Source organism: Periophthalmus magnuspinnatus, chromosome 21, assembly GCF_009829125.3.
Source record: "Periophthalmus magnuspinnatus isolate fPerMag1 chromosome 21, fPerMag1.2.pri, whole genome shotgun sequence".
Taxonomy (NCBI): domain Eukaryota; kingdom Metazoa; phylum Chordata; class Actinopteri; order Gobiiformes; family Gobiidae; genus Periophthalmus; species Periophthalmus magnuspinnatus.
This window is the reverse complement of record NC_047146.1, coordinates 26,192,879-26,217,711: the sequence shown is the minus strand read 5'-3', so window position 1 is coordinate 26,217,711 and position 24,833 is coordinate 26,192,879. Positions and strand designations below refer to the sequence as shown.

Below are 24,833 nucleotides of genomic sequence, written 5' to 3'. Positions count from 1 at the left end.
AAACAACAAACACATTTTGGATGAAGAAACATCAATTATAACATAGATCAGAAGATTCTGTAATATGGGCCCTTTAAAGTGGAACTAAACACTAAACTAAATTGTATATGGTGTTAATAGTACTCTCTACTGTTAATGGTGCTGTCTACTGTTCTCATGTGGCAATTTTACCTCAAGCTAGAGTATGTGCTGCCTTCAGTGGCCACTGCAATTTCAACTACAATGTGATATCACACAAGACTGCCCTGATTATAACAAAGTGATTACAAACCCCTGGCCATAGGGGTGGTGTTTGAAATGTTAGCCCAATCTCACTATTCCTATACCTCCTGACCCCACCCTTTCTCCCCCCACACTCTCCCCTTTAGTCCTCAAAGTGCTGCTCAGTTTAGCGGCTCTATTTAACATGTGGTTGAAATGTGAGTTAAGGTGTTTAGTCCCCCATTAAAGTCACAATATTTTACATTTTAGCTAAAAATAGACCAAAATAAAACTATACTTTTTCAATTTGGTTGTGTTTAGTGCACTGACAAAAAAAAAAAAAAAAAAAAAACATTCATTGTCCTTTTTTGTCACTCTAAAATCATGATAAATAAATGAAGACATGGTTCAAGAAGTCCAAAACAAAATCATTGCACGACAGGAGATAGGTATCCGTCGCAACCCAGGAACAACCAAAATGAAAGCCATGCATACACTCTAATATAATAATAAAACATGTTTTGATATCTCTTTTCTTAGTGCTGGCAAAGCAAATTACTGCATATCACCAGCGCCCCTTACAGAGCACAAGGGCAAGTATAAGTTTTTGGGTGGTTTTTTTTTAGATTTTTCATCTTTTTCTCTTGAAACCCGCTGATGATATAAGCTCTCCATAGGGAGTCTTTATTTTAAGCTTTCATTCACATTCAGCAGCATGGAGCCAGCTCTGTGTTTTCTCAGAGGCAGAGGAGACAGACGGGAGCATAAAGAAATGGTTTGTGATTAAGGTAAACATGAGTGTATTTGTCCAGTGGCCCGCAGAGGCATGGCTAAAGCATCTCATGTGACTATATCCCGACATCTAATCTCCGAAAGTGAGGCAGTGTAAACATGGAGGTTCATTTTCTCCGTGCCTCTGACCCATTCTCCGGGGCCACTATAAGACTCCAGTGCTTTGTGTTATCCATGCAGAGAAGTGGCTCTTCTGATTAATCATATCATGGATTAGTGCTTTGCAAGATGTTCTAATGACTAGTTAGTGGTTTTTAGAAGGAATCTTTTGGTCTTAAGTGAGTTTTAGGTGTAGTTTTATTACCCAGTTAGACCACTTGTTTAGTCATGCCTGTTATAGTTAAAGAACAATAATGTGATAAAGTAAACTTTGAAATTTCCTGTAAATTTTACACATGGCATTTTGTTGCTACATAATTATTGTAATATGTCAGAAAATTATTGTAAAACATATTTACAGGTAAAAGCTGGATAACTTTATAGTTTTTTGTTGGGTTATTTTTTTTTAAGAAAGATAAAGTCACTGTACCTGATTTCCAATTGTACATGAGTTGGTGTACAAAGTCCATAAACAGTTTGAGGATCATTCAGCTTCTGTGAGCTGCACTGAAGTCCTTTAGGCTTCTTCTACATGTGTAGTTGGGCGCTGACGTGTTCGCCTCATGAAACATCTGCTATCACAAACACAAATGAATCAAAGATGGTAACAATATTCTGTGCTATTCTAATGCCAAACAGTTTAACTCTCTATCACCAGATCTTAAAACTAATTAAATGAAAGAGTGAAGATGTTATTTCAGCTCAGCCACAGTGGTGGAATGTGACCCGGTCTTTAGTGCTCAGTAAGAACTACCTGAACAATTACATTCACATTTGTATTAAACATGTTGTGAAAGTGTAAAGTCGGTATGTTGCTTCATGTGCCTTTGTAGCCCCCCCACACACAGTGCACCATGATGCTATTTGTACATAATCATATTCAGATTTTAAATTAGTAGCCTAATTAAATCCCAGAATAGTTTGACATAGAGTTTGAATGTGAAGGACTCTGTTTTACCTGATCGGTTCACCCTGGTTAGGCCCTACACATCACATTCTCCGCGACCCCACATTGCACATCCCCCTTCCGTCTCTATATGGTCTACCGGGCTTATACCGGGGACACTGTCTCTGCAGGGCATTCACTGTTCACATACAGTGGCTTGCAAACGTATTCATCCCCCTGGAACTTTTTCTCATGAACTCACAAATTAAAATATTTTTTTAATTTGCATTTAATGTGAATAAGTAACACGAAATGGTACATAAGTGTGAAGTAAAAAGAAAATTATGCATCATTTCCAGATTAAAACAAAACAAAAAACGAAACTGAAAAGTGCAGCGTGCAAAAGTATCCACCCCCCCTAAATCAATACTTTGTGGAACCGCCTATTGCTGCAATTACAGCTGCAAGTCTTTTGGGGATACCTCCACCAGCTTTGCACACCTACAGACTGAAATTTTGCCCACTCTTCCTGGCAAAACAGTTCAAGCTCTGTCAGATTTGATGGAAACCATTTGTGAACTACAGATTTTCAGATCTTGCCACAGATTTAGTCCGGACTTTGACTGGGCCATTCTAACACATGAATATGTTTTGCTTTAAATATTGTTGCTTTGGGTTTATGTTTAGGATTGTTGTCCTGCTGGAAGGTGAACCTCCACCCCAGTCTCACGTCTTTTGCAGACTTTCAGATTTTCATCCAAGATTGCCTTGTATTTAGCTCCATCCATCTTCCCATCAACTCTGACGAGCTTCCCTGTTGCAGCTGAAGAAAGCACCCCCACAGCATGATGCTGCCACCACCGTGTTTGACTGTGGGGATGGTGTGCTTAAAGTGATGTCCAGGGTTAGTTTTCCTCCACATATAGCGTTTTGCTTTTAAACCAAAAAGTTCGATTTTGGTTTCATCAGACCAGAGCACCTTCTGCCACATGTTTGCTGTGTCCTCCAAATGACTTCTAGCAAACTGTAAACAAGACTTCTTATGGATGGTTTTCAGCAAGGGCTTTCTTCTTGCCACTCTTCCGTAAAGACCAGATTTTTGTAGTGCACAACTAATAGTTGTCCTGTGAACAAATTCCCCCACCTGAGCTGTGGATCTCTGCAGCTCTTCCAGAGTCACCATGGGCATCCTGGCTGCATCTCTGATGAGTGCTCTTCTTGTTCATTCTGTAAGTTTTGGTGGACGCCATGCCTGTGTAGGTTTGCAGTTGTGCCATACACTTTCCATTTCCGGATGATGGATTGAATAGTGCTCCTTGAGATGTTCAACACTTGGGAAATCTTTTTAGGTCCAAGCCCCGCTTTAAACTTTGCCACAACATTTTCTCTGACCTGTTTGATATGCTCCTTTGACTTCAGTTTGTGGTTTGCTCTCCAACACCCTTCACAGCACAGCTGCATTTATACTGAGACAGGATTGCACACAGGTAGACTTTTTTTAGTCATTAGATCAACATTCAGTCTTTCCAAAATGATCAGGCAACTACTAAAAGCAATTGGTTGCATTCAAGAAAAAGGGGGCTGAATACTTTTGTATGCTGTACTTTTAAGTTTTAAAAATTTAAGTTTAAATTTAATTTAAGTTTTAAAAATATTCCCTTCCACTTCACACTTGTGTGCCATTTTGTGTTGCTCATTCACATAAAATGCTAAGAAAATGTAATTAAATGTGATTATGACGTGACAATATGTGAAAAAGGTCCAGGGGGATGAATACTTTTGCAAGCCATTGTACGTAACAGCAGATCAGTCTGCGCTCACCTCCGATAACTGTTGCCTCTGAAGTCTTGCCACAAACTCCCACTCTACTGAAATTTTACAACCGCCTCCTTGCGTCTCTTTGTAGTTCTTTGTGTACTGTTGTTTACCGGCATCAGTCCATGCTTTGCTCCAATCCCCGCCACCTCTCATGTGCACTGCTAACACACGCTCAGCTGCAGTGTGCCTATGAAGCAGATTGACAGTTTATGGCCACAAAAAGAGCTTACCATCACCTAAAGAATGTATAATGCATGAGATGTTCAAGCGAAAAGTGTTCTATATTATGCAAAATTGACTCGTGTGAGCTTTAAGTCATGTTAAAATGTTGTTATCTCCTTAAAAAACATACCTGGATTTGTGTTTTGTTTTATCCACACATGTTTAAGTAATCCTGGATTACTAGGCTGTCTGCATCCCCACTGCTCAAAATGTTACACCTTGTAATGTAATGAAGTGGTAGTTTTCAAGATTGGCAATGTATGGTGTATGGAGTTTAAAAACACAGTGGAGCACTTCCTGTATTATCACCTGACGTCACAAGGTGGAACAGAGTGTTTTCCTGTTTGAGAGAAGAACTTAGCATAAATATGCAGGATTTGTGTGTTAAACATGTATGAATGAAACAAAATGCAAGTCCAGGTATGTCTGTGATGAGGAAACAACATTATAATATACCGGAAAATAGCATAATATGGCCCTTTAAGGCCTTTTTGAGGTCTAACATATAGGACTACGTTTGGTCTATGTCTGATGGGAAAATAAACAGATGACAAAAGCAGGAGTGGTTTGGATGTTTTGCGGTTTACAGATCGCTAAAAAGACGTCAGCGATGTGATAGTGGACACCGCCCTTTGTTGTATATTTGTTTATTTGCTGTGGGTAAATAAACCTGAACAGTTACCACGCGCTCACGTGCTGCGCGCTAACTTTTGAGCTCTGAGCGGTGACTGAGTGACAGCAGCGGATGACTCTTTGTATTTTGTGGAGGACTTTTGGTCAACGTCGATCCCTAAAAGTTTGGACTTTGCTAGAGTTACAGTCTGGATTTGTTGTACAGGTCATGTTTGTTTAAAACTAATGCATCGGGACTTGTTGCCCTTGTTAACATGGTGCGAAAAGACCAAAGACAAAACTATGTGTCTCTTGTCTCACAGTGATGGTTTTGGCTTCATCTGAGCAGGACATCATCGCTGTGAGTAAAACTGATTGAGTTATTGTCGCTACTTGCATTCATGGGCTGGACACAGACGTGCTTAAAGGTGTTAGGCGCTGCTTGTGGTGTTATAGAGCAGATTGTGCTGGTGGACATCCAGGGCATGGATTGTATTGGGTTCAGGAGGTAACAGATGTGGGCAGCAGTGACACACACGACAACAGTGGAGTCAGATTAAGACCAGGCTATGTGTTGCTGCCATAACACTATGCTGTTAAACAGTCATATTTACTTTAACATATGCCCCCTTGACCACGATCAAATGTAGGCACATTATTTCCATGTGACATTATTTCTATATGTAGGGGGCAAGTTTTATTATTTGTCTCATTTTGATGCCTGTATGTGTATCCTGTGTGGTAAAGTGAGGCCGAGCGCGTCTTCACTTTGTATTTGTTGTGTATTTTTTTGGTCGAAAGACCAACGGCTTTCGCACTCGACGTGCTCATTTCAAACACAGAAGTAATAATTCTATGATGACTGTGTGATGTTACATGGGCGCCTCCATAGTTGTGAAATGTTTCTCTGCTTGCATAAAGCCCGGCCGATGGCCCGCAACTGGGAGCCATGTACTCCATTGTGATTTGTAGGTTCGTTCATCTGCCACTTGCACAAAAAGGACCACTAACATTAGGCAAGGGAAGGCGAAGCAAGTTTATTTGTATAGCACAAATTGTACACAAACACTTTGAATTACTTTGTGACACAAAGACCTTTTATGCTCATCAAAATAATTACCATATATCTTAGGGTAAATCTTTGAGAATTCCATGTTAGGTAATTTTTACAGTGCCTGAAGAGAAAATTGAAAATTTATCTGAATGAGTGGTCCCGGAGTAGTCCACACCCACCACTTTAAAAACCGCAGACTCCACTCCCCTCCTGGTGTGAGAGGGCAGAGCTTTTCCTGACCACCTTGAAAGAGAAACCTGCAACACTGTAAGATAAGAAAGAGCCTGACGAGTGTTATTTTCACTGGGATAACTTTGATAGCGGCTTCAGAGAGGAACCGCGTGATAAAGGAGGAAGAAGGGATCAGTTTTAATCAAGATAAAAAGTCGGCAGAATTTAGGCGTGCGGTTATAAATGCTTTTAAAGTATATTGCGGTTTGGAGATGAGACGATAATCAAAAGCACTAATGGCATTTTGTAATATAAGCTGACAAGACAAGGTCACAATTGGCAAAAATATTTTCATTCGCAACAGTAATTTAATGTCATCTAGATTCTGATTTTGTTGCGTTTCTATTGTTACTGGTGGCGTCATTAGCTTGTGGCCATGGAGATAAGTTTAACACCTTCAAGACCCTCAAAGTGCTTTACATCAAGAAAACACCCATTCACACAAACACATCCATACACCTGTGTACGTAGACACTGCGGGATTTGATGCACCAACCTTCGGATCAGTGGCCAAACATAGCTGAAAATAGCTGAAATCACCAGTAACAATTAGTTTCTCAGTTTTCATTTTATTCGTAACCACCAATGAAACACCCTCTTTCGAAAACATTATAATTTTAAAGTTATCACAATTTCATGCCCGTCTCATGCCTGGCCGAGTTTAAAATAATTGTATTTAGCTGTAAATAAAAGTAATTTGTTTTCTTCAGGCGCACTCTTTGACAGCCTTGTGTATGAAGGATCTTAATTTTTAGTCATTAATTCTCATTTATATGTAAACATGAGGATCAAGCTGCTTTACTGTGAGTAGCCCTGAGTTCTGCTGTGATCCATGTGACGTTTGAGCAAACTTTATAGAAGTGAATGCAATGATTTGTGTATGGTGTTTTATTCAGGGTAATGAGGTGAATATTAGTTAGCTTCTTTCATTGTGGAAAATAATGTGGTTTTCTAAATAGTGATAAAAGCAAATTCCAAGAACTGACAAAATAATCAAATCTCAATTCTTGTGGTGAAAGCATTACTTGAAAATGCAGAAATGTTTAATGTGGCTTTTACAATTACATGTTTTATTTTATTTATTTTTTTTGTGATATGTATTTTAAGGTTATTCAGTGCAAAATATCATATGGAGTGTCAAACAAATAAACATACACAACTACATAATCGATCAATATAAATGTGTAAAATCCCAAAATCCCAAATCCCCCCCCAAAAAACAACAACAACACAGAACAGTATTTACAGCATTTGTAGTTAAAAGATTGCAAAACATGCGCAAGAGACATTAAAAACAAGTATGTACCCAAACTATAAATATTTAGTCATTTATTTATTTAATTAGTTTTCTTTCTTTTTTGTTATAGTCATTGTGTATTTGTAAAAACTTATTCAGAATAGCTTTTTTGGAAAAAAAATAGCTAAGGATGTATCTGTACTTTAATTAAGTGCATTTTAAAGTGGAGCGAGTTTTTACTTTTCCTTCATTAGATTTTAGAGCAGGTATCTACTTTCTACTCCACTAGATACTTGAACTGAACTGAAATGCAAAAGTATTTTTTCATTATTGCTTGAGACCTGCTGTAAAACTTGAGGCGTTTATTTTTAACACATCTATAGTTTGAACAAACCAAAAAAATACAAATAATAAGCTCAAGGAAAAAAAAAAAGCTTCAATTGTTTCTAATGAAAAATATCAGCACATATCTTCTTCAAAATCACTACATTTAAATACATTTTTAGACAGGTGCTTTAATACTTTTACTTTAGTAGATTTTCATGTGAAACTTTTGCTTTTACTTGAGTATTTATTTGCTCCAGTATATGTACTTTTACACTTAATAACAAAATTGAGTACTTCTTCCACCACTGCTAATAAACCCTCTTGAACCCCCTCCCCCCCTCTTCTCTGATCGCAGACCTGTGCCTAGTGGCTCGGGGCGGCTGCAGTCACCAGTGCACTGTGGCCCCCGGGAAAGGCGTGGTGTGCTCTTGTCCCCCTGGGCTTCACCTGGACTCCTCTAACAGGACGTGTGAGCTGGTGGACTACTGCAGCAAACACCTCAAGTGCAGCCAGGTGTGCCAACAGTACAAGACCAGTGTCAAGTGCTCCTGCTACCCTGGCTGGACCCTGGACACCGACGGAGACAGCTGTCACAGTAACGGTAAACCATGGGGATTTGGATTGAGCAAGTCTGATCAAGGGGTATTCTTAATTATTGAGTTTTGGGGAGTGTGTGTAATAAAAATAATATATGAATACAAAATTATAACCAAATTGAAGGAGTAATTTTCCATGAATGGTTGAAAACAAATTTCCAAATGTGATTATATGATAATAATAACTCAGAGTATTATATTAAAAATTATATATTATAATTATATATATATTAAAACAATATATTATTCTCTTGGTATGTTGGTTGACTTTATAATTAAACAGTGGAATAGAGAACTTGGGCTACCCCCATAGTCTATATAAAGAAGTGAGTGTGACGTCACCCATAGCATTCGGCTCCAGTCAAATGAAGCTCATTGGGAGCCGAGTTCCACATATGGAATTCCAACCACAAGTATTATAGTAACCAGGGAGCCAATCTGGAGCGAGGCTGTTGAAGGTAATGTCTCTTCCTGCCCATGCTGCTGGTTTATTAAGGAACAGGCAACTCTGTCAATCAAACCTGTTGCTAACGCTATTAGGAGTGACCTTGAGGAAAGAAGGCACCTGATTTGTCTGTTATTAATCTTGAAAATATTGAAATAAAAACACCAGATTCTTGTAGAGCAGGTTAATATGAACATTTTCAGACCAAAATGACTAGAATGCGGCTGCCAGTTCCAGTAGCTATTTCTATTTATATATTCAGTCTATAGCTACTGGAACTGTTGTACTTGTGTTAGGCTAAAGCCAGTCATATCCTAATACATTTCAAATATCAGCAGTTGTATCATTGGAAAGGCCTTACTATATCCAGTAAATTTGTTCATAGGGTTTACAGTGTATACCTTGTAAAAAACATATATCTAACACTAATGTATTTTTGCTACATTGGTTCTGAAATGAATGCAGGTTAAAACAAAAGTTTAAAGTTTAATAAAAAAAACAAAAACAAACTTGATTTTGCTACTATCCTTGCCAGCCCACATACTACTGTAGCTCTCCTGCACGTACTTTGCAAATTGCTAATGCTTCTCCTGTTTATGCAGCATCAAAAAGCATAACCATCAAGTTCGGGTTATTAATGCAGTGAAGGGGAGTAAACAAAATAAAGTCCAAATGGAGGATTGTTTGAGTGTCTGGAGAGGCCTGAAAAGTGTGTTGGTTTCGTTCTATAATACTGTGCTTATTAAGTCTATGAAGGTTTGAAATTTGAGTGTTTAAACAAGAGAGAAATGTGAGAAAATGTTAATGCCTGGCTGAGAAATGTGTATGACGTGTGTGGAGAGAGGTTTTACACCTTTAAAATATACATAATAATTATTTTAAAAAATCAAGTTTTCTTCTTTGCGGATTTTGTTTATCACAGGTTATTTTTGGAACGTAATAAATGAGGGACCACTGTACACATCTTTGGCCGGGTACTTTGAACAGTACTTTGATCGGTGCACTTGACGAATTGGGACACGGCCTTTGTTTGCACACTTGTCATGTTCCGTCTGTTTATGGAAAACCATGACACACTGTCGTGTTCTGCTGCTCATTAGCTGTAAGGAGAAAGCATCACTAGATATGTGTAATATAATTGGTTGATTCTACAAGGGGGAGAGTGGGGCGTAAACTTTCAAGGCAAGGCAAGTTTATTTGTATAGCACAATACGGACACAAAATAATTCAAAGTGCTTTACAGAATAAGAAAGACATTAAAAGCACACAAATCAAAACATAAATAATCACAAATAATTATTATAAAATTAGCATTAAAACAGAAGAGTGCAGAATAAAAACCTTTCAGTCAAATGCACAGCTAAACAGAACTGTTTTGAGTCTGGATTTAAACAGTGTCAAGGTAGAGGTCTGTTCACATCTTCAGGAAGACTGTTCCAGGTTTTAGCTGCATAAAACTGAAACGCTAAATCCCCATGTTTAGTCCTGACTCTGGGCACCAACAGGAGGCCTGTCCCCGAAGTTCTCAGAGTACGAGATGGTTCATATGGCACTAACATGTCGGAGATGTACTTTGGTGCTAGGCCATGGAGAGACTTGTACACAAGCGGAGCTGCTTTAAAGTCTATTATTTGAGCTACAAGAAACCAGTGCAGAGACCTGAGCACAGGACTTACGTGCTCAAACTTCCTGGTTCTAGTCAGGACCAAAGCAGCAGCGTTCTGGATGTACTGCAGCTGTCTTAATACTCGTTTGGAGAAGCCAGTGAGCAAGCTGTTACAGTAGTCTAACCTACTGGAGACAAATGCATGGATAAGTCTCTCTAAGTCTGGTTTTGACAGTATACCTTTGATTTTTGCAATGTTTTTTAGGTGATAAAAAGCTGCAGATGTTACTTATTTGATGTGGCTGTTAAAGTTAAGTCTGACTCCATTATTACCCCTAGATTTCTAGCCTAATATGAAGGTTTTAGAGAGAGAGTCTGGAGGTGACTGCTGACACTTTCTCTATGTTTCTGTGGGCCAAAGATGATGACTTCAGTCTTGTCTGAGTTTAGCTGGAGAAAGTTGTTTTGCATCCACACACTGATCTGTTGGATGCAGTGGCGGAGTGAATCCACTTCACCTGCTGCCAGTGAGACATAGATCTGAGTGTCATCTACATAGTTGTGGTAGGATAATGTTATTGCTGCGTATTAACTGACCTAACGGCAGCATGTAGAGATTGAACAACAGGGGTCCCAGGATTGACCCCTGGGGCACCCCACAGGTCAGGGACATTTTATCTAAGAAACATTTTCCGATTTCAACAAAGTACTCCCTGTTTTTTAGATAGGACTTGAACCAGTTTAGTGCCGTACCAGAGATGCCCACCCAGTCCTCTAGTCTCTGTAAGAGGATCCCATGATCCACAGTGTCAAAGGCAGCACTCAGATCTAACAGGATCAAGAGACTTTGCCCGCATCAGTGTTCAAGCAGATGTCATTTGTCACCTTGATAAGAACAGTCTCAGTGCTGTAGTGAGGTCTAAAACCTGACTTTCAGTCATCTGTACCACTGATTCGCTGTCTGGGGCTCCAGTAACCCACAACCCCGACCTTACTGGCACACAGTGGTGTTATTCAGAAGGGGAAAAATGTTGGTGCTGTCAGAAGTTTATTATCCCTGAAATTGACAAAAGAAATACAAAAAAGTGATGGAGCAGATTTCATGTTTGGAATACTTTCCTGCAGCATATTGGACATGGAGGATCTTTCTTCTCTTAATTTCTTCACTGGATCATATTCTCTGGACCTGTACAGAACAAATGAGGCCAACTTTTGGGAATATGTTAATGTTTGACAGAACCAGAGCCCTCAAAGATAAGTGAATTCCAAATCCAAATGTTTAGCTTTTCTGTAAAAATACGGCTTTCCTGTCAGCACTGAGGTGAAAATGGTTAGCATATTTAGAAAGACAGCACTGTAGCTTTCATTTAATGTATAGATTGTTTGACGCAGAAGTATATGTACCTTGCTGTAGAGTTGTAAAGTAGAGTTAATAATTTTTTATGATAATATCGTTAATCGTTATCGTTAATTAAATTTAGACTCACGATTATTGTGGCCACAATAATCGCGAGTCTAAATTTTAATATCGTCCCATCCCTAATTGCAATGCTTAGACCTGCAAAATCAAATGAAAAGAAAAAAAATCCACTACTCACTGCTACATCAGTGGGATGTGCTGCTGTCCATAAGAGAGGCCGACAGTTTACAGTTTTCTAATGCATAAATAGTCAGACTTGTTTAATTTATTAAGTCGTTTTAAATTAATATTGCAATTTAAAATGTGAAAAATATAATAGTTAAATTATAAGTCTGCAGCGTCCGCGCGTAAAGCTGAAAACAAAGCTGTAATAATATGAGCCAAATTCCACCAAAAAAACTCCTCCTCTGTCCTGGTAAAAATGTAATTCCCAAGTAAGTGTGGTGTGTGCTCAGGAAAACCGCAGAGTGAAATCTTAAAGTTATCCAAACAAAAGCATGTGCTCCGCAGTGCTGCCTTTGTTATTAATCGCCATAAAAAGAAAACAAAAGTGAAACTTCAGTGCGTCCACACACAAAGGATAGTTCTAAATTCCATCGATTTATTGTCCCCCCCTAGACCAAACTGAGTTTCACCGCTGGTTCCAAATGAAAAAAAAAAAACTATAGCTTTTATGGTCATATAAATGAACGGGAAATAAAGAAGGAGATATTAAATATGAAATGTATAACAGAAAATGAGTCAAGTACATTTTCTTACAGGTATTACAAACACAACAGTGTCATCTAGTGGCCAAACAAGTGAACTGTAACATGTATAATCGACTGTTACCAAACACATACGTAAACAAGTACATGAAGCATAGACAGCAAACTGAATATGTGTCTGGTATGTTAATGTAAGAGATTAACAGATAACTAAAGATTAAAAAAACAAGCAAGTTTATTTTCAATCTCACTCTAAATCACTGAATCCATTGAATTCTTCATCCTCGGTGTCACTTCTGAACAACTCCAAAGTAGATACCATACTGGTAAACAATCTTAGAGTGCCCTCGCACAGTTGTCAGTGTTACAATAGCGAATATGTGAAATTATATATTTTAATAATTTCACATATAAGTCGCATCTGAGTATAAGTCGCACCCCCGGCCAAACTATGAAAAAAAGTGCAACTTATAGACCAAAAAATACGGTAACTAGATTACTATATATAGCACAATATGTCTTTTTTAATATACATTTTAACTGTACTTAACTGTACTACCTTCATTTACTAGTACTTGTAAAACATGAAAAGTCAATTATTTATATATATATATATATATATATGTATGTATATATATATGTATACGTGTGTGTGTGTCTTTTTTGTTTAAGCTAATATTGCATATGAATACTTTTGTGATTTGTTGTGCAGCAACAGTACTACTTGGAGTGATTTTGTTGCAACATGAGTTCTACATGTACTTCTACATGTACCCTTTACATTAAGTTCAAGAAAGTTCAATGTTTGTCAAATGTTTGTCGAACCATGGCTATATCATTACCTATATACTCCTTTCAGAAGACTGTGATAACATTTTTTTTTCTTTGTGTGCTAATATTCTATCTATTTTATGAATATGAAATTATTTTATAAAGTTGTATATATAGCTATAAATAGATAGATGGATAGATGATGGATGGATAGATAGATAGATAGACAGATAGATAGACGCAGTTTGTGGCAGTTTTTTTACCCTTTTGATTACATTTTACTTAACTTTCATATGTAATTACATGAATAACTACTTTTGACTTCTAACAGAATCCCATTATTTAAAATACCAATCCTCTTGCTGCAGTTTGAATGATCTGCTCTCGCCACTAAAAATGCTTTTGATGAGACTGAGCCGTCGTCTCTGTGTAACTCACACACACGCTGCTGTCACAATCAGATTTATGAACATCCTTTTCATTACGGGCTCCTCTCTTTCGCTCACAGATTGATAGCAGTTGCAGCTCTAATCTTACGTTAAGCAAGAAAAGAGTCGCACAGTTATTTTCCCTCAGAACACATCATAATTTTTTTAGCTTCATCGTAAATCAAAATTTTCACACAAACATCCCAATTTAGTCAGGAAATATTGGATCTGGCTTACAGCTTCCTTAACTTCACTCTCAATAGAACTACTAATAGAAAATATCTGACAACAAACATTTGCAGTACCACAGCCTTGTCTCTGCAGCAAGGACAATATTTTAATTACATTTATTCCCCCCTTTATTACTAAGGCGCTGTGTTAGCATGGGGAAGCTAAGCTAAGAACCTGATGATCAAGTTGATTTACAGTTTTAGTTTCAAGGCAAAATACGCATCATATGTACTCTCAAAATTAAATGCATTGTACAATTAAACTATATATATAAACAGAAATGGCTAAACCGCTAGCCACCGCATTCCAAATAGTGAAGTGAGCATTGGCGCTTTGATTTTTATTGTGTGGGTGCTTTCTCCCGAAAAGAAGCCGAGTCCAGAAACAAGGTTCCACAGATTTATTTAAGTTGTGAGTATGAACAGAAATTACTTGAGTTTACAGATTAGGTGTCTCATTCACTAGACCCAATTGAGAGAACCCAGACCAGTTCAGTGAGAAACAAGTGGCTCTGAATCTAAAATGCCCAAGATACCCCGAAACCCCAGTAAAGCCCCAGAATTGGGTGTGACTATCACTTTTATTAGATCTACTTGAATCGAGGTTTCACCCCTTCCTTGGACCGTCCGCCCACCTGATGTAATTTGGTACAACTCTAACACCGGACCTAACTTTGACCATAGAAGGGAGTGAGATGGGATCTGAGCTCACTCTGGCATCTGGTTCCTCTCGCAAAGGTCACCTTGACATTCATTTATCAAAACATTTCCCAACATCCTTGTCCCAAGTCCATTTCTGGGAAACAGTATGAACTTCCAAGAGTTATGAAACATTTCAAAATACCCACATAACCCCCCTTTCAGGCATTCTCTGCCTGACCTAAAAGACACTTTAAACAGTGTACAGTGCACAACATCATCAAAGTGAACACATCAAACTGTTGACTGTCATAGAGACCCTGCATGCAGTGGAGGCGAAAAAACCCAATGTCAATCAGGGAAAAATTCCTCCACGACTCTCAATTTTTGAGCAGTCACTGCCAGATGTCATCCATCGTCCCAACGTCCCAGTTGCATGAAGGGTCCTGACATTACCCCTTAATAGAAGTATACCATATAAATGAATGCTGATAATGAATTATGAGTAATGGAATAATAACTGAGTACAAATGACTGTAAGCTGTTGCAGATCATGTTGGCACTTTGCGTTGTAGAATATTGAAAGGATACTGAAATCTCTTGAATGAGACACCCATAATGATGTGTTGAATACGAAAATCCAATGGGGTATCCCCGCACAGGTTCGAATCCTGTTTGTGACGCCAAAATTTATGTGGCTGCTTTCTCCCGAAAAGAAGCCGAGTCCAGAAATAAGGTTCCACAGATTTATTTAAGTTGTGAGTATGAATTGAATTTTGAATTTTCAAAACACCCACAATTGAAAAACTGTCATCCCACTCTCTGTAAACTGCTGCTGTCAGATTCATCTTCAGGTTCATTTTGGTCTTAAAATGTTTGCATTAACCTCTTCTACGTGATCCTGGTGTTTTTATTTTGCGATTGTCCGTAAATGTCCATAACGTCCATCAATCAAGATATGAACAATAATAACAGCCAAACCAGGTGACTTCTTTGGAAGGTGAATTACCTTCAACAACCTCACTCTGGATTGGGTCTTTGGTTGCTATGACACTCACAGTTGGAATAACAAATATGAAACTTGGCTCCAAATACCCCCCTATAACTGCTAACCACCATGAGCTTCTTTTGGCTGGAGCCATTAGCTGGAATGCTAAAGGTGACCTCACACTCTCTTAGTCCACTTCTTTATACAGTCTATGATTACACAGCTCAATCAAGATAAGTTTTTCAATTCGGCTTCAATATATTTTTTTTAACATAACACGGCAAATATTCACATTCTCTAGCAAATAATCACATTTTGTTTACATTTTATGTTCTACAACTTAACCTCCTGAGACCTGGCGTCCTCATATGTGGACAACACGTTTTTGGCTTGTCTAGGCCACAGTGCAAATTATTAGATGAAGAATAACAGCAACAAGAACAGCAACAATGTAAACATATTGTATATATATATATATATATATATATATATATATATTCATTTTTAACAGTTTAGAATTTTTAGAATATTTTATTTAAATTTTTTTGGTTTTTCTTCCTGCTCCTGTCAGCAGATCTTCACATGAGACACATTGTTCCAAGAGGCAAAATTGTTGTTTCTCATTTTGTTTTTAGATTCAGGACAAATGTTGCTGTTTTCAGGGTCTTAATAAATAGTTTTTGCAAATCATTATTTAAATGTTTTATCAAAATGAGTAAAATGTCACATATGAGGACATTTGTCCATCCATCCATTTTCTTCCGCTTATCCGGGGCCGGGTCGCGGGGGCAGCAGTCTAAGCAGGGACTCCCAGACTTCCCTCACCCCGGACACGTCCTCCAGCTCCTCCGGTGGGACCCCAAGGCGTTCCCAGGCCAGCCGAGAGACATAGTCCCTCCAGCGTGTCCTGGGTCTTCCCCGGGGCCTCCTCCCGGTGGGACATGCCCAGAACACCTCCCTAGGGAGGCGTCCAGGAGGCATCCTGAGCAGATGCCCGAGCCACCTCAGCTGGTTCCTCTCAACGTGTAGGAGCAGCGGCTCTACTCCGAGCTCCTCCCGTGTGACCGAGCTCCTCACCCTATCCCTAAGGGTGCGCCCGGCCACTCTGCGGAGGAAGCCCATTTCAGCCGCTTGTATCCGCGATCTTGTCCTTTCGGTCATTACCCAAAGCTCATGACCATAGGTGAGGGTAGGAACGTAGATTGACCGGTAAATCGAGAGCTTCGCCTTCCGGCTCAGCTCCTTCTTTACCACAACGGACCGATACAGCGACCGCATCACTGCAGACGCTGCACCGATCCGCCTGTCAATCTCACGCTCCATCCTTCCCTCACTCGTGAACAAGACCCCGAGATACTTGAACTCCTCCACTTGGGGCAGAGACTCACCACCCACCCGGAGAGAGCAAACCACCTTTTTCCGGTCGAGAACCATGGCCTCGGATTTGGAGGAGCTGATTCTCATCCCAGCCGCTTCACACTCGGCTGCAAACCGCCCCAGTGCCCGCTGCAGGTCCTGGCTTGAAGAAGCCATCAGGACAACATCATCTGCAAACAGCAGAGATGAAATCCTGTGGTTCCCAAACCAGGCCCCCTCCGGCCCCTGGCTGCGCCTAGAAATTCTGTCCATAAATATAATGAACAGAACCGGTGACAAAGGGCAGCCCTGGCGGAGTCCAACATGCACTGGGAACAGGTCTGACTTACTGCCAGCAATGCGAACACAGCTCCTGCTCCGGTCATACAGGGACCGGACAGCCCTTAGCAAAGAGCCCCGGACCCCATACTCCCAGAGCACCCCCCAAAGGACACCACGAGGGACACGGTCGAATGCCTTCTCCAGATCCACAAAACACATGTGGACTGGTTGGGCATACTCCCATGAGCCCTCGAGGACCCGATGGAGAGTATAGAGCTGGTCCAGTGTTCCACGACCAGGACGAAAACCACACTGCTCCTCCTGAATCCGAGGTTCGACTATCGGTCGGATTCTCCTCTCCAGTACCCTGGAATAGACCTTACCGGGAAGGCTGAGGAGTGTGATTCCCCTGTAATTGGAACACACCCTCCGGTCCCCCTTCTTATACAGAGGGACCACCACCCCAATCTGCCATTCCACAGGTACTGTCCCCGACCGCCACGCCGATGTTGCAGAGGCGTGTCAGCCAAGACAGTCCCACAACATCCAGAGACTTGAGGTACTCAGGACGGATCTCATCCACCCCCGGAGCCTTGCCACCGAGGAGCTTGCCAACCACCTCAGTGACTTCAGCCAGGGTGATGGACGAGTCCGCCTCTGGGTCCCCAGTTTCTGCTTCCTCCTCGGAAGACGTGACAGTGGGATTGAGGAGATCCTCAAAGTATTCCTTCCACCGCCCGACAACATCCCCAGTCGAGGTCAGCAGCTCTCCACCCGCACTGTAAACAGTGTTGGTGAAGCACTGCTTTCCCCTCCTGAGGCGTCGGACGGTTTGCCAGAATCTCTTTGAGGCCGTCCGATAGTCCTCCTCCATGGCCTCCCCTAACTCCTCCCAACCCCGAGTTTTTGCCTCTGTGACTGCCCGAGCCGCGGCACGCTTGGCCTGCCGGTACTCATCAGCTGCCTCAGGAGTCCCACGAGCCAACAAGGCTCGATAGGACTCCTTCTTCAGCTTGACGGCATCCCTTACTTCCGGTGTCCACCACCGGGTTCGGGGATTGCCGCCGCGACAAGCACCACAGACCTTACGACTACAGCTACGAGCAGCCGCATCAACAATAGAGGTGGAGAACATGGCCCACTCGGAGTCCATGTCTCCGACCTCCCCCGGGATCAGGGAGAAGCTCTCCCGGAGGTGGGAGTTGAAGACCCCCCTGACGGAGGGCTCCGCCAGACGTTCCCAGCAGACCCTCACAATACGCTTGGGCCTGCCAGGTCTGTCCGGCTTCCTCCTCCGCCAGCGGATCCAACTCACCACCAGGTGGTGATCAGTTGACAGCTCAGCCCCTCTCTTCACCCGAGTGTCCAAGACACGCGGTCGGAGGTCAGATGACACGACAACAAAGTCGATCATCGACCTCCGACCTAGAGTGTCCTGGTGCCACGTGCACCGATGGACACCCTTGTGCTCGAACATGGTGTTTGTTATGGACAAGCTGTGACTAGCACAGAAGTCCAATAACAAAACACCGCTCGGGTTCAGATCGGGGAGGCCGTTCCTCCCAATCACGCCCCTCCAAGTGTCACTGTCGTTACCCACATGGGCGTTGAAGTCCCCCAGGAGAACAACGGAGTCCCCGGTTGGTGCACTGTCTAGTACCCCTCCCAGGGACTCCAAGAAGGCCGGGTACTCTGCACTGCTGTTTGGCCCGTAGGCCGACACAACAGTGAGAGACCTGTCCCCGACCCGAAGGCGCAGGGACGCGACCCTCTCGTTCACCGGAGTGAACCCCAACACGCAGCGGCTGAGCTGTGGGGCAATGAGCAAGCCCACACCAGCTCGCCGCCGCTCCCCGCGGGCAACGCCAGAGAAATGGAGAGTCCAACCCCTCTCAAGAAGATGGGTTCCAGAGCCCAAGCTGTGTGTGGAGGTGAGGCCGACTATATCTAGCCGGTAACGCTCAACCTCCCGCACAAGCTCAGGCTCCTTCCCCCCCAGCGAGGTGACATTCCATGTCCCCAGAGCTAGTCTCCATGTCCGGAGATCCGGTCGTCGAGGTCCCCGCCTTCGACTGCTACCCGGATCTCTCCGCACCCGCCCCTCATGGCTCCTCCCGCAGGTGGTGGGTCCACGGGAGGACGGCCCCACGTCGTTTCTTCGGGCTGGGCCCGACCGGGCCCCGTGGGGAAAGGCCCGGCCACCAGGCGCTCGCTGCCGAGCACCCACCCCAGGCCTGGCTCCAGGGTGGGGCCCCGGTAACGCCAGTCCGGGCGACGTAAACGGCCTCGTTGGATTTCTCTTCATGATGGGCTTCTGACATTTGTTTTGTATAATTTTTTCTCAGAAACTACATAATGTAAAAAGATAATTCTTTGCATTTAGACTCATCTGGTTCCAGTCAGCCCAAATAACAAAGAGAAATTAATTATTAATCATGCCAGAGCTCGGGTCTCAGGAGGTTAAAATAGCAAGCAATTTACAGTATTTTCAAACTTGTGTTCTTGGCCAATTAGCAACGTTCCAAAAATCATATTTAAATCTGACTTATTTTTTTTTTTAAGAACACAGCAAACAATAATACCAGCTTAGATTTTTATGATTACAAAACCGTAACTAATTAACTTTTTTTCTTTCCTACATAATTCCATACATCATATATTTGATGTCTTCAGTATGTATCTAAAATGTAGAAAGTAGTACAAAAAAACAAACAAAAACAAACATTGAATGGGATTGTGTGTCCAAACTTTTACTGGTAGTGTAAGAACTGCTACAGAACACAATCTAAAGATCTAACAACTTTCTTCTTTAGTGTACCATAAAACCTAGATTTACACAGTACAAGTTTAAGATATACCATACAGAGCCAAGTACTAATCTTTAAAATACTGCACTTAATCCCTGCCCATTTATGCACACATAAACAAGTGTACAAAGCTGTCCAACCAACCTCCCATAGCAAAGAATAATTTATGATCTTCTGTGCTACTACAACTGAACTGCTTTAAAATGTAGAAGAAATATCAACCTTAAGCTTATGCCATGCAGTTCCTATGCTTGCTAGTGTTCATGTTTTTCTGTTTGATGGTATATATTTAAACAATCACTATAGACTTCTTTGAAAAGCATAAATGTGATGTAGCATTTTTATTATCAAGCCTTAGTTAAGGTATTTTATATTGCTGCTGTAACCTACCATACAGTGATCATTTCCACATAGATAAAGTAGTCCAATATCCAAACCTATCTTAACCACCGAGTAGCCCTTTAGCAACTGTAACCTATTTCATACAATGCTATTTACTTCAAACTCCCCCTTAGCCATGACTGACTGACAGGGTATAAAATGTGTTTTTCTGTCTTTCTTTTTTCCCAGACCCCTTTGAGGCGTTTATCATTTTCTCCATCCGCCACGAGATAAGACGAATAGATCTTCACAAGCGCGACTACAGCCTGCTGGTGCCTGGCCTTAGAAACACCATAGCTCTGGACTTCCACTTTAACCACAGCCTGCTTTACTGGACAGATGTGGTGGAGGATAAGATCTACAGAGGACGCCTATCCGAGTCTGGAGGTACTGTACACAAAAACGTACAATCGGCCATGTATAGGATAAATGCAAGCTTTGTATCTACACTGATGTATAGACAGAACTAAAGCAAGGGACATAGGTGTGTAGTGGTAGGTACAATAATGCTATTCTACTGTCTATAAAACCAGAATTTTTCAAACATGACAGTTTTGAGTAGTCCTGGTTTAGATCTTGCTTAGCTCTCGTTTAGGATTAAGTAAGATCAAATTTGACTTTGATTTAGTTGTAGTTTATTTGTGGTTTATAAATTGTAGCCACAGGAATGGGGGGCTTAGACATAATTTATCTCCTATTCATAACTCCATCCTCAGACCTAAATCAAAACAAGGAAAACACTATTTCTATCCAGTATGTCTGTGTAAAACCTCAGTCGTCCAGGTCTGACCCATAGCAAAAGACGAAGTTTAAATCTGTCAGCTGGAGAGATTGTTGTAAGAGTGAAGATACTTTGCTGCTAATCCAAGCCACTTCTTCAATTCTGGTGAGATTACTGGTGGCCACTGCCTTATATCTATCTGAGGTGAGGGGCTAACCACACTGGAACTGTAAACATCTATTGTCTCCAGTTTCGGATGAAACTACCCTATTCGACCCTGCCCCCTTGTCCCTGAGTAGTTGTTTAGTAAGTTGTTTAGTGGACTAAACAGCTACTACATAAGAGGTTGTACCAACACTGGCGTGAGAGTTCCTCTGGACCCCAGTCCTCCGTACATCTCCATCTCAAAGTCACTAACCACTGTTTGAAGATGGTGAAGTTCAGATCTTAGCCAAAGAAAAGAAACAGTTTGAGAGGGGAGATAAAGAAGCTATTTTGTTAGGAAAGAGAATCCTTCCTTAAACAGGAATGGGGGCCTGAGACATAATCTCTCCCCCATCTATAACACCATCCTCAGACCCAGAACAATGCGAACAATAGCAGGGTCATTAAGGGCTGAATAGGGTCGTTTCAGCTGAAACTGGAGACAATAGATGTTTACTGTTCCAGTGTGGTTAGCCCCTCCCCTCAGATAGATATAAGGCAGTGGCCACCAGTAATCTCACCAGAAAGGAAGAAGCAGCTTGGATGAGCAGTGAAACGTCTTCACTCTTACAACGATTTGTCCAGTTGACAGGTTTAAACTTTGTCTTTTACTATGCTTGTCAATATGCTAATTCAGGGCCTGAATGAGTATGCAAAATAAGACTTAGACACAGTACACACCTTCAGATAGATATAAGACTGTGTCCACCAGCAATGTGACCAGAACTGAAGAAGCTGCTTCGATGAACAGCGAAACGTCTTCACTCTAAAACCTTTGTCCAGTTGACAAAATTGAATCTTTCTTTTACCATGGTGGAGGCCTTAACTGGACCCGCATATACTAATAATACAGTCATTTTTATTGTAAGGTGTTTTTAATGCTATCAAATGGGAATCCTGATGGTTAATATTGTCGCTGGTACAGTTAATATGTGGTTCAAGTACAAAAACTGATATAGGCTTTACTTTAATTTTAAGAACTGTTTTTGTTCTTGTTCAAACTGAGTTTTCTGCAGTTCAGATATTTGATTAATGTAGAGTAAATGAATCAATCAGGATACTATTGTCTTTGTTTATAACTGATATAGCGAGTGTGTAGTCCAAAATAGTCTTGTTTTAGATTTGGTTTAGAACTGGTGGAACACGGAAGTCAATTTATTTTTACTTTAAATGGAAAATGGTCACATTTTTATATAGCACTTTTCCACCTTCAAGGTACTCAAAGTGCTTGACACCAATGAACCACTTACCACCATTCACAGACACATCCATATACCAGTATACACACACACACACTGTGGGGTGAGGTAGGTTAAGTGTCTTGCCCAAGGACACAATGGTAATATGTGGGAATTGCACCGCCAACCTGTGAGTCAGTGGCTCTGACTGCTCTAACAATGTAGAGAGCGGGATTCAAACACATTCAAATGTGTTAAGCCCTGGTTTAGTCTACACCCCTACAATCTTATACAATGAAACCTAGTCCCATCATGTTGTTATTGGAATACTTTTTTGCTGATACTCCATTTTATTCCACTGTCTATGCACAATCTTGATCCAGCCCATTGATATGTCTGCTTTTAAAAATACATGTAGGTAAGTTGCACTTGGCACAAAAGTCTTCACCTTCTGTTGTGCATTATCAAAACCTCCCAAAACTAAAGCGCTACTGCAGTGTATTTTTCGCAGGTGGCAGCGCTTTCACTGTGGTCCGGGCTCTTTTATTTTGCACCGTGGATCTGTAGCCTTTTGAGCAGCTGAACCGATTTCACTTCTTTGTAAGGCCCACACAAAAGCAAAAGCATCTGAGGGTTATTGTAAATAGCGTGGTGATACATAAACCTGGAAGAGCATTTACCATATCTAATAGACCCTGCAGTACAAAGCAATTTTACATGGAAGTGGCTCTTTGCTAAGGTTTTCCTCTGGGCCACTGTAGCCTATAGGACAGCACTGTATAGCTCTTATGTCAGTTCTTTTAATGTGGTTCAGAGATGGTAGAAAGCATTTTACTCAAAAACTTTTTATTTTTTTATTTTTTTTATGTCAAATGTGCAAGTAAGTTTTTATTTCTAATAGCCTTCTTTTTACATATCCTTTTGAACTTGAGGTATAGTCTTTTAATAATGTATTGGTGGTCATAGCAGTAGTAGTGACAATAGTAGCAGTAACGATAGTAGTAGTAGTATTAGTAGCTCAGTTGGGAGTGTTTGACATGAAGGTTGGTGGTTTGATGTAAACATCATTGGATGAGCGATCAGATCCACTGACCTACAGGTTGGCGGTGCAATTCTCGCTCCCACTAATGAATGCTGTCATTGTGTCCTTGATTAAGACACTTAACCCACTTTGCACCAAGTGTCTGCGTACACTGGTGAATGAGTGTGTGTGTGTGTGTGAATGAGTGGTTTCTTGATGTGAAGTGCTTTGAGTGCCTTGAGGGTGGAAAAATGTTATATACAAATGTGACCATTTACCATTTGACTTTTTAGTAGTAGTAGTAGTAAACTTGCAGTGTAAATATGAATTTAGACAATGATCATGGTCGACAGAATTATATTGTGTACTCTCTTTCGCAGTACTTGTACAGACTTCCAATATCTCTTGAACATTACCTTCCATATCCAGGTGTGACTGGGATTGAGGTGGTGGTGCAGCATGGTTTGGCCACTCCTGAGGGCCTGGCAGTCGACTGGATCACAGGGAAGCTCTACTGGATCGACAGTAACTTAGACCAGATTGAAGTGGCTCTTCTAAATGGAGAGATGCGTACCACCCTCATCGCTGGAGGCATGGAGCACCCAAGAGCCATCGCACTAGACCCAGGACAAGGGTAGGTCCATGACAACTCTATATATTGTTATATGTGCTGTCTGGATCTAATTATAAAATATATATATTTTGTCCAATAATCAGGGAGCGTGCTGTTGACATACTAGTTATTCTTATTTACTGTGATGATGCTCTGGTTTTCTCTGAAAGTTGTGAAAAGTGCTTACAAACTCATCAAAGTGAATAATTGGAATGCTAGGAATGTGTTAGCAAGTGAGAAATAAGTCTGGACCACTGCAAACCATTTAAAATTAATAGTTTTGTTTTTCAGTTTTTAATCTGGTACAGAGCCTTTAAGACTACATTTATTCAAGTCATGCTCAAACAAATAACAAAGTAAGAACTTATTTATGGAGGCACATTTTTAAGTGGCTACCTAGATAAAACAAAATCTCTTCTTTATGTCTAGTTATTGTAGAAGCCATCAGACATTGTAATGTAGCACAACTATATGGGATGGACATACGAAAAGTTTAGTAGGTAAATGTCATATGATAGTAATTACACGGCAAAGAGAAGCAGGACACACGTCTCATTATATTTTATTTCATGTTAATAAAATTAATCCTAACCCAGTTATCAAGACTGTAGACTACCAAGAAACATAGTTAGGGATTTTTTTGAGAATATTATAGAACTTTGGGCCCTGTTTCAAGAAGTACTTTTAGGCCAAACTCAGACTTTGTTAACCCTGAAAATAGGTCAAAACTCAAAATCTAAAACCTGAGTCAGTCACCATGATAACTCACTTTCTGAACTTAACCTGGTCCAGAGCAGGTTTTATTCCTCTGATTGGACAGTCACTGCTCTTGAAGAAGATCTTTCATCCCCTTCTGCACCAAAGTGTGTTGGTAAGTGCATATCATTAGATTCATGGATCACACTTTATTCAAATTAATCCATTTACACTTTGAAGGCTAATTAGCTAATTAAATGAAAAA

The 24,833-nt window shown here is 40.9% G+C and overlaps 1 protein-coding gene across 1 annotated transcript in view; it reads left to right on the top strand.

Annotated features, from left to right (window-relative positions):
• Nucleotides 1-24,833, top strand: part of lrp1bb (low density lipoprotein receptor-related protein 1Bb) — a 464,724-nt gene that overhangs the window by 231,421 nt on the left and 208,470 nt on the right. Inside the window, exons 22-24 of the mRNA XM_055230393.1 lie at nt 7,835-8,080; nt 20,325-20,522; nt 23,689-23,893. Coding sequence (XP_055086368.1) covers nt 7,835-8,080; nt 20,325-20,522; nt 23,689-23,893 — 649 coding nt within the window. The remainder of the gene's footprint in view (nt 1-7,834; nt 8,081-20,324; nt 20,523-23,688; nt 23,894-24,833) is intronic.